Source organism: Pleurodeles waltl, chromosome 3_1 (genome assembly GCF_031143425.1).
Source record: "Pleurodeles waltl isolate 20211129_DDA chromosome 3_1, aPleWal1.hap1.20221129, whole genome shotgun sequence".
In the NCBI taxonomy this organism is placed as follows: Eukaryota; Metazoa; Chordata; class Amphibia; order Caudata; family Salamandridae; genus Pleurodeles; species Pleurodeles waltl.
Genome location: NC_090440.1, coordinates 674,580,362 through 674,596,237, shown reverse-complemented (window position 1 = coordinate 674,596,237; position 15,876 = coordinate 674,580,362). Strand labels below are relative to the sequence as shown.

Below are 15,876 nucleotides of genomic sequence, written 5' to 3'. Positions count from 1 at the left end.
ACCACACCAGCAGCTCAGGGCCGGTCAGGTGCAGAGTTCAAAGTGGTGCCCAAAACACCTAGGCTAGAATGGAGAGAAGGGGGTGCCCCGGTTCCGGTCTGCTTGCAGGTAAGTACCCGCGTCTTCGGAGGGCAGACCAGGGGGGTTTTGTAGGGCACCGGGGGGGACACAAGTCCACACAGAAATTTCACCCTCAGCAGCGCGGGGGCGGCCGGGTGCAGTGTAGGAACAGGCGTCGGGTTCGCGATGTTAGTCTATGAGAGATCTCGGGATCTCTTCAGCGCTGCAGGCAGGCAAGGGGGGGATTCCTCGGGGAAACCTCCACTTGGGCAAGGGAGAGGGACTCCTGGGGGTCACTTCTCCAGTGAAAGTCCGGTCCTTCAGGTCCTGGGGGCTGCGGGTGCAGGGTCTCTCCCAGGCGTCGGGACTTTAGGTTCAAAGAGTCGCGGTCAGGGGAAGCCTCGGGATTCCCTCTGCAGGCGGCGCTGTGGGGGCTCAGGGGGGACAGGTTTTGGTACTCACAGTATCAGAGTAGTCCTGGGGTCCCTCCTGAGGTGTTGGATCGCCACCAGCCGAGTCGGGGTCGCCGGGTGCAGTGTTGCAAGTCTCACGCTTCTTGCGGGGAGCTTGCCGGGTTCTTTAAAGCTGCTGGAAACAAAGTTGCAGCTTTTCTTGGAGCAGGTCCGCTGTCCTCGGGAGTTTCTTGTCTTTTCGAAGCAGGGGCAGTCCTCAGAGGATGTCGAGGTCGCTGGTCCCTTTGGAAGGCGTCGCTGGAGCAGGATCTTTGGAAGGCAGGAGACAGGCCGGTGAGTTTCTGGAGCCAAGGCAGTTGTCGTCTTCTGGTCTTCCGCTGCAGGGGTTTTCAGCTGGGCAGTCCTTCTTCTTGTAGTTGCAGGAATCTAATTTTCTAGGGTTCAGGGTAGCCCTTAAATACTAAATTTAAGGGTGTGTTTAGGTCTGGGGGGTTAGTAGCCAATGGCTACTAGCCCTGAGGGTGGGTACACCCTCTTTGTGCCTCCTCCCAAGGGGAGGGGGTCACAATCCTAACCCTATTGGGGGAATCCTCCATCTGCAAGATGGAGGATTTCTAAAAGTTAGAGTCACTTCAGCTCAGGACACCTTAGGGGCTGTCCTGACTGGCCAGTGACTCCTCCTTGTTGCTTTCTTTGTTCCCTCCAGCCTTGCCGCCAAAAGTGGGGGCCGTGGCCGGAGGGGGCGGGCAACTCCACTAAGCTGGAGTGCCCTGCTGGGCTGTGACAAAGGGGGGAGCCTTTGAGGCTCACCGCCAGGTGTCACAGTTCCTGCCTGGGGGAGGTGTTAGCATCTCCACCCAGTGCAGGCTTTGTTACTGGCCTCAGAGTGACAAAGGCACTCTCCCCATGGGGCCAGCAACATGTCTCTAGTGTGGCAGGCTGCTGGAACCAGTCAGCCTACACAGACAGTTGGTTAAGTTTCAGGGGGCACCTCTAAGGTGCCCTCTGTGGTGTATTTTACAATAAAATGTACACTGGCATCAGTGTGCATTTATTGTGCTGAGAAGTTTGATACCAAACTTCCCAGTTTTCAGTGTAGCCATTATGGTGCTGTGGAGTTCGTGTTTGACAGACTCCCAGACCATATACTCTTATGGCTACCCTGCACTTACAATGTCTAAGGTTTTGTTTAGACACTGTAGGGGTACCATGCTCATGCACTGGTACCCTCACCTATGGTATAGTGCACCCTGCCTTAGGGCTGTAAGGCCGGCTAGAGGGGTGTCTTACCTATACTGCATAGGCAGTGAGAGGCTGGCATGGCACCCTGAGGGGAGTGCCATGTCGACTTACTCGTTTTGTCCTCACTAGCACACACAAGCTGGCAAGCAGTGTGTCTGTGCTGAGTGAGAGGTCTCCAGGGTGGCATAATACATGCTGCAGCCCTTAGAGACCTTGCTTGGCATCAGGGCCCTAGGTACTAGAAGTACCAGTTACAAGGGACTTATCTGAATGCCAGGGTGTGCCAATTGTGGATACAATGGTACATTTTAGGTGAAGGAACACTGGTGCTGGGGCCTGGTTAGCAGGGTCCCAGCACACTTCTCAGTCAAGTCAGCATCAGTATCAGGCAAAAAGTGGGGGGGTAACTGCAACAGGGAGCCATTTCTTTACACAAGCCCCCCCCAGCCCACAGGCCAGGAGACTCAGCCCAAGCTGGGAGAGTCTTCCTAGTCTGTCAGGCGAGGAAGAGTAGGAGAAATAGGCTGGTTAGTTGCAGGGCCTACTCTGCCTTACATCCTTCTGTTCAGGTCATTCCCTTTGGGGAACTGACCCACTTCCACAGTGATAGGACCTAGTCTGAATTGCCTCTTGCCTGCCTCTTCAATGTCTCCACCCATTCTTTTTATTTTGGGTTTAGAGGTATCCACCTCTGCTAATCTTATCTTAGCCAGGGTCATCCCTAGCTTACCCAAAGAGGTTACCCAGAGCTGGAGTAACCCCACCATGACCAACAGGGTCAGGGGGCCTAACTTGCTATTTGGCATGGGGTCTGACCACCATGCCAAGGATAGTGCAGCCATAAAGGCTAACACCCAGCAGAGGCCACTGACAGCTGTCAGTGCCCAGAACCACACCTTTAGCTCTTCACCTACAAGGGAAGGGGCTAAGTTACAGGCTTCTTTGGGTTCAGGGAGCCTGTCTGCTGTATTAGAGTGGGGGGTTACCACATTTTGTAGTAAACACCCTTCTTCCACTCTTTCTTCTGTTAGCTGAGGAGCCACCCACTCAGGTTTAACAGTTGCCTGACTAGCCAGGACTTCTTGTGGGTCAGGTTGGACTTTATCAGGGCCATTTTTGGAGTTCTCCCCTACTGGAGCAGAATCTCCCTGGCTTGCTGTAACCTTGGCTAAAGGTTGTCCACCCTTCCTACTCTGTTTTCTTTTCTTCTTCTTCTGGGGCCTGCTTGCATTTACTGCAGAGGCAGGACTTCCAGAATCCTTGGGAGAGGACTGGCACTGGACCAGTTCCTCTCTTGGGCTCTGACTAACCTCTGGGTAGTCATTTCCAAGGAGACAATCAAGGGGGAGGTCTGTACTGACTACTACCCTTCTCCAGCTAAGAGTGCCACCCACTTCTATGGGTACTAAAGCCATAGGCCTCTTAGTGACCCTGTCTAGGCTAACTCTTACCCTGGCAGTCTCACCTGGGATGTACTGGTTTGAGAGCACCAGCCTGTCATGCACAATAGTGTGACTGGCACAAGTGTCTCTCAGGGCAGTGGTTGGGATTCCATTCACCAGTAGGTGGTGGAAGTGTCTGCTTCCCTCTGGAATCTCCAACTCACCTGTTGGGCCCTGTTTCCAGTTGAAGGCTAGGAAGACCTCCTCATCTGAGGAGTCATCTCCCATGGCTACACTGGTTACCCCAGGAATTTTGTTCTGGGGTTTGTTTTTGGGACAAGAAGTGTCCTTGGTGTGGTGCCCAGACTGTTTACAGTTGTGGCACCAGGCCTTAGTGGCATCCCAGTTCTTACCCTGGTACCCACCTTTGTTTTGGGTTGTGTCTTGGGGCCCACCCACCTGTTCTGGTTTTTGGGGGCCTACAGAGGACTCTTTTTCTTTGTTTCTAGTGTCACCCACTTTTTCCTGGGGAGTTTTTGTAACCCCTTTCTTTTGGTCACCCCCAGTGGAAGTTTTGGTTACTCTAGTCTTGACCCAGTGGTCTGCCTTCTTTCCCAATTCTTGGGGAGAAATTGGACCTAGGTCTACCAGATACTGATGCAACTTTTCATTGAAGCAGTTACTTAAAATGTGTTCTTTCATAAACAAATTATAAAGCCCAACATAGTCACACACTTCATTTCCAGTTAACCAACCATCCAGTGTTTTTACTGAGTAGTCTACAAAATCAACCCAGGTCTGGCTCGAGGATTTTTGAGCCCCCCTGAATCTAATTCTATACTCCTCAGTGGAGAATCCAAAGCCCTCAATCAGGGTACCCTTCATGAGGTCATAAGATTCTGCATCTTTTCCAGAGAGTGTGAGGAGTCTATCCCTACACTTTCCAGTGAACATTTCCCAAAGGAGAGCACCCCAGTGAGATCTGTTCACTTTTCTGGTTACACAAGCCCTCTCAAAAGCTGTGAACCATTTGGTGATGTCATCACCATCTTCATATTTTGTTACAATCCCTTTGGGGATTTTTAGGATGTCAGGAGAATCTCTGACCCTATTTAAGTTGCTGCCACCATTGATGGGACCTAGGCCCATCTCTTTTCTTTCCCTTTCTATGGCTAGGAGCTGCTTTTCCAAAGCCAATCTTTTGACCATCCTGGCTAACAGGGGGTCATCTTCACTGAGAGCATCCTCAGTGATTTCAGAAATGCTGGACCCTCCTGTGAGGGAAGCAACATTTCTGACTATCATTTTTGGAGACAGGGCTTGAGAGGCCCTGGTCTCCCTATTTAGGACTGGAAGGGGGGAATTGCCCTCCAAGTCACTAATTTCTTCCTCTGTGAAGTCATCCTCAGAGGGGTTGGCTTTTTCAAACTCTGCCAACAGCTCCTGGAGCTGAATTTTGGTAGGTCTGGAGCCAATGGTTATTTTCTTTATATTACAGAGAGACCTTAGCTCCCTCATCTTAAGATGGAGGTAAGGTGTGGTGTCGAGTTCCACCACCTGCATCTCTGTATCAGACATTATTCTGCTAAGAGTTGGAATACTTTTTTAAGAATCTAAAACTGTTTCTAGAATCTAATTCAAACTTTTAACAAACTTTTAAACTCTAAAAGACAATGCTAAACAGGGACTTAACACACAAGGCCCTAGCAGGACTTTTAAGAATTTAGAAAAATTTCAAATTGCAAAAATGAATTTCTAATGACAATTTTGGAATTTGTCGTGTGATCAGGTATTGGCTGAGTAGTCCAGCAAATGCAAAGTCTTGTACCCCACCGCTGATCCACCAATGTAGGAAGTTGGCTCTGTATGTGCTATTTCAAAGTAAGGAATAGCATGCACAGAGTCCAAGGGTTCCCCTTAGAGGTAAGATAGTGGCAAAAAGAGATAATACTAATGCTCTATTTTGTGGTAGTGTGGTCGAGCAGTAGGCTTATCCAAGGAGTAGTGTTAAGCATTTGTTGTACATACACATAGACAATAAATGAGGTACACACACTCAGAGACAAATCCAGCCAATAGGTTTTGTTATAGAAAAATATCTTTTCTTAGTTTATTTTAAGAACCACAGGTTCAAATTCTACATGTAATATCTCATTCGAAAGGTATTGCAGGTAAGTACTTTAGGAACTTTAAATCATAAAAATTGCATGTATACTTTTCAAGTTATTGACAAATAGCTGTTTTAAAAGTGGACACTTAGTGCAATTTTCACAGTTCCTGGGGGAGGTAAGTTTTGGTTAGTTTTACCAGGTAAGTAAGACACTTACAGGGTTCAGTTCTTGGTCCAAGGTAGCCCACCGTTGGGGGTTCAGAGCAACCCCAAAGTCACCACACCAGCAGCTCAGGGCCGGTCAGGTGCAGAGTTCAAAGTGGTGCCCAAAACACCTAGGCTAGAATGGAGAGAAGGGGGTGCCCCGGTTCCGGTCTGCTTGCAGGTAAGTACCCGCGTCTTCGGAGGGCAGACCAGGGGGGTTTTGTAGGGCACCGGGGGGGACACAAGTCCACACAGAAATTTCACCCTCAGCAGCGCGGGGGCGGCCGGGTGCAGTGTAGGAACAGGCGTCGGGTTCGCGATGTTAGTCTATGAGAGATCTCGGGATCTCTTCAGCGCTGCAGGCAGGCAAGGGGGGGATTCCTCGGGGAAACCTCCACTTGGGCAAGGGAGAGGGACTCCTGGGGGTCACTTCTCCAGTGAAAGTCCGGTCCTTCAGGTCCTGGGGGCTGCGGGTGCAGGGTCTCTCCCAGGCGTCGGGACTTTAGGTTCAAAGAGTCGCGGTCAGGGGAAGCCTCGGGATTCCCTCTGCAGGCGGCGCTGTGGGGGCTCAGGGGGGACAGGTTTTGGTACTCACAGTATCAGAGTAGTCCTGGGGTCCCTCCTGAGGTGTTGGATCGCCACCAGCCGAGTCGGGGTCGCCGGGTGCAGTGTTGCAAGTCTCACGCTTCTTGCGGGGAGCTTGCCGGGTTCTTTAAAGCTGCTGGAAACAAAGTTGCAGCTTTTCTTGGAGCAGGTCCGCTGTCCTCGGGAGTTTCTTGTCTTTTCGAAGCAGGGGCAGTCCTCAGAGGATGTCGAGGTCGCTGGTCCCTTTGGAAGGCGTCGCTGGAGCAGGATCTTTGGAAGGCAGGAGACAGGCCGGTGAGTTTCTGGAGCCAAGGCAGTTGTCGTCTTCTGGTCTTCCGCTGCAGGGGTTTTCAGCTGGGCAGTCCTTCTTCTTGTAGTTGCAGGAATCTAATTTTCTAGGGTTCAGGGTAGCCCTTAAATACTAAATTTAAGGGTGTGTTTAGGTCTGGGGGGTTAGTAGCCAATGGCTACTAGCCCTGAGGGTGGGTACACCCTCTTTGTGCCTCCTCCCAAGGGGAGGGGGTCACAATCCTAACCCTATTGGGGGAATCCTCCATCTGCAAGATGGAGGATTTCTAAAAGTTAGAGTCACTTCAGCTCAGGACACCTTAGGGGCTGTCCTGACTGGCCAGTGACTCCTCCTTGTTGCTTTCTTTGTTCCCTCCAGCCTTGCCGCCAAAAGTGGGGGCCGTGGCCGGAGGGGGCGGGCAACTCCACTAAGCTGGAGTGCCCTGCTGGGCTGTGACAAAGGGGGGAGCCTTTGAGGCTCACCGCCAGGTGTCACAGTTCCTGCCTGGGGGAGGTGTTAGCATCTCCACCCAGTGCAGGCTTTGTTACTGGCCTCAGAGTGACAAAGGCACTCTCCCCATGGGGCCAGCAACATGTCTCTAGTGTGGCAGGCTGCTGGAACCAGTCAGCCTACACAGACAGTTGGTTAAGTTTCAGGGGGCACCTCTAAGGTGCCCTCTGTGGTGTATTTTACAATAAAATGTACACTGGCATCAGTGTGCATTTATTGTGCTGAGAAGTTTGATACCAAACTTCCCAGTTTTCAGTGTAGCCATTATGGTGCTGTGGAGTTCGTGTTTGACAGACTCCCAGACCATATACTCTTATGGCTACCCTGCACTTACAATGTCTAAGGTTTTGTTTAGACACTGTAGGGGTACCATGCTCATGCACTGGTACCCTCACCTATGGTATAGTGCACCCTGCCTTAGGGCTGTAAGGCCGGCTAGAGGGGTGTCTTACCTATACTGCATAGGCAGTGAGAGGCTGGCATGGCACCCTGAGGGGAGTGCCATGTCGACTTACTCGTTTTGTCCTCACTAGCACACACAAGCTGGCAAGCAGTGTGTCTGTGCTGAGTGAGAGGTCTCCAGGGTGGCATAATACATGCTGCAGCCCTTAGAGACCTTCCTTGGCATCAGGGCCCTAGGTACTAGAAGTACCAGTTACAAGGGACTTATCTGAATGCCAGGGTGTGCCAATTGTGGATACAATGGTACATTTTAGGTGAAGGAACACTGGTGCTGGGGCCTGGTTAGCAGGGTCCCAGCACACTTCTCAGTCAAGTCAGCATCAGTATCAGGCAAAAAGTGGGGGGGTAACTGCAACAGGGAGCCATTTCTTTACAGTGAGCAATACATCTGTAACAATAACACGATGAACAATACATAGATGTTGTCCACAGATCTGGCAATACTTTAAACAAGTTTTAATAAAATAAGATATTTGAAGCAAACAAGTACTAATATGTTTTAAAATAATATGCTACAAAGATCTCAGCATGGTCAGCACAAGTACTCTTTCCTTGTGGGCGGAAGGAGGGGGTGGGCGGCATTTCATGTTGAAGTACTATGCACCTTGCATCCCTTCCAGGATGGTAAGGAACAATCAGGCAAGGGAGCTCATATCCTTTAATGGATGGTCCAAAGATAACAGGGTAGCTTGTGCCATGTCTTTGCTGCTTAGTAGGAGGCGCGACCTCTGCATCTGCTAGGTCAGATAAGGGGGTGAGGGAGTTATGAGGGTTAGAGAAAGCGACGCGGAGCAGATGTGCCTGGTGGGCTGATGGAAATTCAGGCTGTGGTTCAAGTAGGCAGGTCCGCAGTGGCGTAGGGTCTTGTAAGCTTAGGCCGAAATGTGGTGAGCAGAGGCTGTAAATGTATGGTCACTAGGTACAAATTGGGTCCATGGAAAACAAATCTTAGGAAGACAAGGCAATGAGCAAATCACAACCAGAAGTGAGCAGGAGAAAGAAAGCAATGAAGAATTAAGAGCAATGAGGAAAAATGGAAAAAAGAGAAGTGAGAATTGAGGTACATGAGCGAAGAAGTATGAAAGCCAATAAGTGGGGCAGCAGCATGCAGGTGAGTAGCAGTAAGGCACTGACGAGTCTGAGTGGCAGGAGTGAGGATGAAATGTAGTGGGGGAGCAACAAAGAAGAGCAGCAGAGGATGGTGCAGAGGGCAACAACGAGGATCAGAGCAGTACGGCAACAGTGATCATGCAGCACAGCAGGAAGCAGAAGAGACAAGAACAATGGTGTGTGCTTCGCAGACAGCAAAAGAAGTACATAGATTGCCACTGAATATGTGTGACAATTAACATGGTGGACTTTGGCCGTCACAAAGTAGTCTTATAGTCCTTACGTTTCTCAGCGATGTCGGTCCCTCTCTCGATGTCTCTCATAATAGTCTTCTGGTCGGTCATCAGTGTGCACCCCTTCCCGGTGCCTCCTGCCACTGCTCTCCCGTGATCGGCTGGAAGATCTTTCTCGTGACCTGTGCCTTTTTCTAAAAGAAAAAAAGATAAATATTTCCACTGTAATGTAAGGTAACAGGTTCTAAAATTTGGGGGTGCAGGGCGAGGCCCCAAGTCATTAATCTAGAACTTTCTCAATGTGAATCCTCAATCTGTGACCAGGGAATCCATGGCCCTCTAACTACATAACCCATAAATACAAAGCCCACTTGTAGACAGAGCTCCTAAACTAAGATACACCACCCCGGGATGCAACATACTGTCTGGACCAGGATCCTATTCTCACAGCTCCAGCATCAGACTTCACTCTGGAGGATCCTGAATAAAGGATATTCTTCCACCAGAGAACAAGAAATCAGGATCTCCAAACCACAAAACCCCTTGCCTGAATTCAGGTCCTTTAACTCCCACATTCTATGAATCAAGGCACTATTTGTGCACTCACCCACCCAACAGCATTTATCTCAATCCAGGCCACATGACCTTCAGTGTCCCTACACCAAATGTCTTTTTCCCCCTCAGAGTCTGATTCCATGTTTTTTTTTATCCCAGCCTCGCATACCATGACTCCAAGACCTCTATATCTGGAGCTCTAAAAATATAATACTCTATCCGCAAGAAATATGAATCCGTACATTCTCTGGAGACCACAGTTCCAGCACCTACCCTCCTGAAATCCTGCAGACACCCACATCACTTCAGAGTCCCTGAACAATATGCCCTCCATCCCCACAGACCCTAGGGCTAACCTACTATTCTCTCCTCCAAAGCCCCAGATCCACGCTGTAGGACAGTTCCTCTTTTTGACATGGTTACCCCCCAATTTTTGCCTGGTGTCAGATGTGATTTTGACTGAAAGAGTACTGGGTGCCTGCTACCAGATCCCCAGGGCCAGATCTCTATCCCAAAACTGCACAGCTGTTTCTCCAATTGGCAACACCTTCAGCACCCTCTACAGATACACCTGGTACCTAGGGCCTGGGGTACTGAAGAGGTCCTCAAGTGCTGCAGCACAAAGTGTGCCACCCTAAGGGACCTTCACCAAGCACATGACAGACTGCCATTGCAGACTGGGTTTCTTGGTGCAGACAAAAGTGAAAACATGACAAAGCACACTGCCTGTGTGCCATGTCCTGTAACACCGCATGCAATATATGCAAGTCACCCCTCTAGCAGGCCTTACAGCCCTAGGGCAAGGTGCATTTTACTACAAATGAGGGCATATCTGCATGAACTGATTATGACCCTGCCAAGTCTTTGTCGATTCTCAGACATAGTAAGTGACCAGGGAAGCAATTTTAAATGCATGTATTGGACACTGTTCAATACGAGTTCCCCAGCTACATGATGGCTTCATTGAAGATAGGGATGTTTGGTATCGATCTCATATTGGTAAACCCATACTGATACCAGTGTTGGAGTAATACATGCCCCCAGAGGGCATCTTAAAGGTACCCCCCTGAAACCCAAACAGTCTTTGGTGTGCCTGATGACCGGTTTCTGCCAGCCTTCCACTCAGACACCATTCTAGACCCCCTAGGGTGAGAGTCGTCTGCTCTCAGGAGGCCCAGAACAAAAGCCTGTCCAGGAAGAGGGTGTAGCTAGTCAGGTAGGTATGCCATCCCTAGGACAGTAACACCCCTAAGGTGGGCTACTGCAAGGTGGACCCGATTTTTCAGAAGCAGCCATCTTGGTGATGGGATTCTGGGACAGGGTGATGCCCACTTCCCAGATGAAGTGGTCATATAGAGGGCATACTGCCCCCAAGGGTCAGTAGCCCACTGACTACTACCCTACAAACCCTTAAATTCAGTATTTAGGGGAGCCCCTGGCACCAGAGAAGAAGATCCCTGCTGACCTGGAGGCCACTCCAGAGACGCAAAAACAGAAGATCTGTGACAGACTCAGCACCATCCCTGCCTGCCTGTAGACGTCGACAATTCCGAGAAAGACGTCTCTTCCACCAGCTGCTGAAACTTCCAAAAGCCCAGTAAGACTGCCAGCCTTCACCTCAGCACAAAAAACTCCTGCAGAGTATTGAAGCTGCTCCCCTGCATTCCTGAACCACCAAGACCACTGTCGGACAGCAACCCTGCAACCAAACCCCCAGCCCGTGTTGAAGTGGGACAACGGTGCCAACTTGGTCCCCGTGTCTCTCCAGAAAAAAATTCCAACGTAGGTTTCTCCACTGTGACCCTCACACGTTCTCCTGCAGCCTCTGTGCAGGCCCCCCCTCAACCACGACTGCCTACAGTGACAGCAAACCCCGATCGTCAACTGCACCTGTACTGAGGAGAAGAAGGCCACTGGTGTCTCTGGGTCCCCCAGCCTCGTGAGCCCACTTGCTGGTACACCTGGATTGGGTCCTGAGTCCTCGCCTACAGCCTGTTCTGTGGGCCCCCTCCACCACCACTAGTGATGGACACCCGACGGTCCAAAAACCCTGTGCACCCGGATGCCACAGACTGAGAAAAGGACCACTGGTGTCCCTGCGTTCTGAGCATCGCAAGACCTGATCCAACACGGCGGCTCACCGAAACAGGACGCCCAGTCCTAGCGTGCAGCCTCTTTTCACATTGACTAATCTCCATAGGAACACACTGGGCACCCAGCAATGTTTTGCACTCTGCCACTGAGGTTGTACTGTGGATGCTGCTTTGAACCTTACCCACTACTCACCTTAACCCCAGGAGATTGGTCTTGTGAGTCTCTGTACTCTACCTGTTTGCAGAACTTGTTTTTCCTCCCACACGATAACATTGCAGAATTTGCACTGTGTCCACTTTTTAAAGTGAAAATAAATTCCTATTTAAAAATGTTTACCTGAACGTTTTTTCTCTGATGCCTAAACATATATTAAGATACTTGCTATTTTTATAAATTGCTGTGGATCGCCTTCTTGAGACATGTCATTTATGGACTATTGGGTGTATTTGTAGATGTCTTGCATTCCTCTGTGTTAAGCCTAAGGCTGCTCGACCACACTACCCCTAACAAGCCCTGTCCACTCACTAGGGAACCCCTGGACCCTTTAAACTGTATTTACTTACCACATAAAGGTTTAGCTTCCTACACATGCCCATCCAAGAGACATTAGTCAGGGACTCTCTCCTACAATAGCACATAAAAAACCTAGACAACCGTCCCGGAAACAATGAATCAAGAACCTCCTGCCCATGAACCCCGATGCTCCATTCTATTACTAAGGGCCATTACATCAAGGATCAAATATACTAGGGATGCTGACTTTAAAACAGTTCCATCCACGACACCCCTAAATCAATGATCCTTTACCTCCCAGACCCCTTGAACCAAGCTCTAACTCTAAAATCCAGGAACATCCATTCCCAGAGCCTCTGAATCAAAGCACTTTCTACAGAGACCCTGAACAAAAAACCCTCTGTTAAAAGACCATGAATAATGTGTCACACGAAGCTCTGAATTCACAGCTTTTTAGATGTCAGGAGCAAAATAACACCAGTAATTCTGACACCGAGGCTGTAAATGCAGTATAGGTCACACACAAAATGGTCTTCACAAGCATGGTCTTCAAAAACATGGCCATAATATGGCAGAAATAGGTTGCTGCAGTGTAACTAAATTCATGATCACACCAACCGTCACCCAGCTTAATTATATCTAGACAGAGAACAAGTGTAAAGAAATGGCTCCCTGTTGCAGTTACCCCCCACTTTTTGCCTGATACTGATGCTGACTTGACTGGGAAGTGTGCTGGGACCCTGCTAACCAGGCCCCAGCACCAGTGTTCCTTCACCTAAAATGTACCATTGTATCCACAATTGGCACACCCTGGCATTCAGATAAGTCCCTTGTAACTGGTACTTCTAGTACCAAGGGCCCTGATGCCAAGAAAGGTCTCTAAGGGCTGCAGCATGTCTTATGCCACCCTAGAGACCCCTCACTCAGCACAGACACACTGCTTACAAGCCTGTGTGTGCTAGAGAGAACAAAATGAGTAAGTCGACATGGCACTCCCCTCAGGGTGCCATGCCAGCCTCTCACTGCCTATGCAGTATAGGTAAGACACCCCTCTAGCAGGCCTTACAGCCCTAAGGCAGGGTGCACTATACCATAGGTGAGGGTACCAGTGCATGAGCACTGTGCCCCTACAGTGTCTACACAAAACCTTAGACATTGTAAGTGCAGGGTAGCCATAAGAGTATATGGTCTGGGAGTCTGTTTTACACGAACTCCACAGCACCATAATGGCTACACTGAAAACTGGGAAGTTTGGTATCAAACTTCTCAGCACAATAAATGCACACTGATGCCAGTGTACATTTTATTGTAAAATACACCACAGAGGGCACCTTAGAAGTGCCCCCTGAAACTTAACCAACTATCTGTGTAGGCTGACTGGTTCCAGCAGCCTGCCACACTAGAGACATGTTGCTGGCCCCATGGGGAGAGTGCCTTTGTCACTCTGAGGCCAGTAACAAAGCCTGCACTGGGTGGAGATGCTAACACCTCCCCCAGGCAGGAGCTGTGACACCTGGCGGTGAGCCTCAAAGGCTCACCCCTTTGTCACAGCCCAGCAGGGCACTCCAGCTTAGTGGAGTTGCCCGCCCCCTCCGGCCACGGCCCCCACTTTTGGCGGCAAGGCTGGAGGGAACAAAGAAAGCAACAAGGAGGAGTCACTGGCCAGTCAGGACAGCCCCTAGGGTGTCCTGAGCTGAAGTGACTCCAACTTTTAGAAATCCTCCATCTTGCAGATGGAGGATTCCCCCAATAGGGTTAGGATTGTGACCCCCTCCCCTTGGGAGGAGGCACAAAGAGGGTGTACCCACCCTCAGGGCTAGTAGCCATTGGCTACTAACCCCCCAGACCTAAACACGCCCTTAAATTTAGTATTTAAGGGCTACCCTGAACACAAAAAAAATTAGATTCCTGCAACTACAAGAAGAAGGACTGCCCAGCTGAAAACCCCTGCAGCGGAAGACCAGAAGACGACAACTGCCTTGGCTCCAGAAACTCACCGGCCTGTCTCCTGCCTTCCAAAGATCCTGCTCCAGCGACGCCTTCCAAAGGGACCAGCGACCTCGACATCCTCTGAGGACTGCCCCTGCTTCGAAAAGACAAGAAACTCCCGAGGACAGCGGACCTGCTCCAAGAAAAGCTGCAACTTTGTTTCCAGCAGCTTTAAAGAACCCTGCAAGCTCCCCGCAAGAAGCGTGAGACTTGCAACACTGCACCCGGCGACCCCGACTCGGCTGGTGGAGATCCGACACCTCAGGAGGGACCCCAGGACTACTCTGATACTGTGAGTACCAAAACCTGTCCCCCCTGAGCCCCCACAGCGCCGCCTGCAGAGGGAATCCCGAGGCTTCCCCTGACCGCGACTCTTTGAACCTAAAGTCCCGACGCCTGGGAGAGACCCTGCACCCGCAGCCCCCAGGACCTGAAGGACCGGACTTTCACTGGAGAAGTGACCCCCAGGAGTCCCTCTCCCTTGTCCAAGTGGAGGTTTCCCCGAGGAATCCCCCCCTTGCCTGCCTGCAGCGCTGAAGAGATCCCGAGATCTCTCATAGACTAACATTGCGAACCCGACGCTTGTTTCTACACTGCACCCGGCCGCCCCCGCGCCGCTGAGGGTGAAATTTCTGTGTGGGCTTGTGTCCCCCCCGGTGCCCTACAAAACCCCCCTGGTCTGCCCTCCGAAGACGCGGGTACTTACCTGCAAGCAGACCGGAACCGGGGCACCCCCTTCTCTCCATTCTAGCCTATGCGTTTTGGGCACCACTTTGAACTCTGCACCTGACCGGCCCTGAGCTGCTGGTGTGGTGACTTTGGGGTTGCTCTGAACCCCCAACGGTGGGCTACCTTGGACCAAGAACTAAGCCCTGTAAGTGTCTTACTTACCTGGTTAACCTAACAAATACTTACCTCCCCTAGGAACTGTGAAAATTGCACTAAGTGTCCACTTTTAAAACAGCTATTTGTGAATAACTTGAAAAGTATACATGCAATTTTGATGATTTGAAGTTCCTAAAGTACTTACCTGCAATACCTTTCGAATGAGATATTACATGTAGAATTTGAACCTGTGGTTCTTAAAATAAACTAAGAAAAGATATTTTTCTATACAAAAACCTATTGGCTGGATTTGTCTCTGAGTGTGTGTACCTCATTTATTGTCTATGTGTATGTACAACAAATGCTTAACACTACTCCTTGGATAAGCCTACTGCTCGACCACACTACCACAAAATAGAGCATTAGTATTATCTCTTTTTGCCACTATCTTACCTCTAAGGGGAACCCTTGGACTCTGTGCATACTATTCCTTACTTTGAAATAGTGCATACAGAGCCAACTTCCTACATTGGTGGATCAGCGGTGGGGTACAAGACTTTGCATTTGCTGGACTACTCAGCCAATACCTGATCACACGACAAATTCCAAAATTGTCATTAGAAATTCATTTTTGCAATTTGAAAGTTTTCTAAATTCTTAAAAGTCCTGCTAGGGCCTTGTGTGTTAAGTCCCTGTTTAGCATTGTCTTTTTAGAGTTTAAAAGTTTGTTAAAAGTTTGAATTAGATTCTAGAAACAGTTTTAGATTCTTAAAAAAAGTATTCCAACTCTTAGCAGAATAATGTCTGATACAGAGATGCAGGTGGTGGAACTCGACACCACACCTTACCTCCATCTTAAGATGAGGGAGCTAAGGTCTCTCTGTAATATCAAAAAAATAACCATTGGCTCCAGACCTACCAAAATTCAGCTCCAGGAGCTGTTGGCAGAGTTTGAAAAAGCCAACCCCTCTGAGGATGACTTCACAGAGGAAGAAATTAGTGACTTGGAGGGCAATTCCCCCCTTCCAGTCCTAAATAGGGAGACCAGGGCCTCTCAAGCCCTGTCTCCAAAAATGATAGTCAGAAATGTTGCTTCCCTCACAGGAGGGTCCAGCATTTCTGAAATCACTGAGGATGCTCTCAGTGAAGATGACCCCCTGTTAGCCAGGATGGTCAAAAGATTGGCTTTGGAAAAGCAGCTCCTAGCCATAGAAAGGGAAAGAAAAGAGATGGGCCTAGGTCCCATTGATGGTGGCAGCAACTTAAATAGGGTCAGAGATTCTCCTGACATCCTAAAAAT

The 15,876-nt window shown here is 49.8% G+C and overlaps 1 protein-coding gene across 1 annotated transcript in view; it reads right to left on the bottom strand.

Annotated features, from left to right (window-relative positions):
- Positions 1 to 15,876, bottom strand: part of CPSF7 (cleavage and polyadenylation specific factor 7) — a 175,517-nt gene that overhangs the window by 49,522 nt on the left and 110,119 nt on the right. The window contains exon 9 of the mRNA XM_069223252.1: positions 8,651 to 8,794. Coding sequence (XP_069079353.1) covers positions 8,656 to 8,794 — 139 coding nt within the window. The 3' untranslated portion in view covers positions 8,651 to 8,655. The remainder of the gene's footprint in view (positions 1 to 8,650; positions 8,795 to 15,876) is intronic.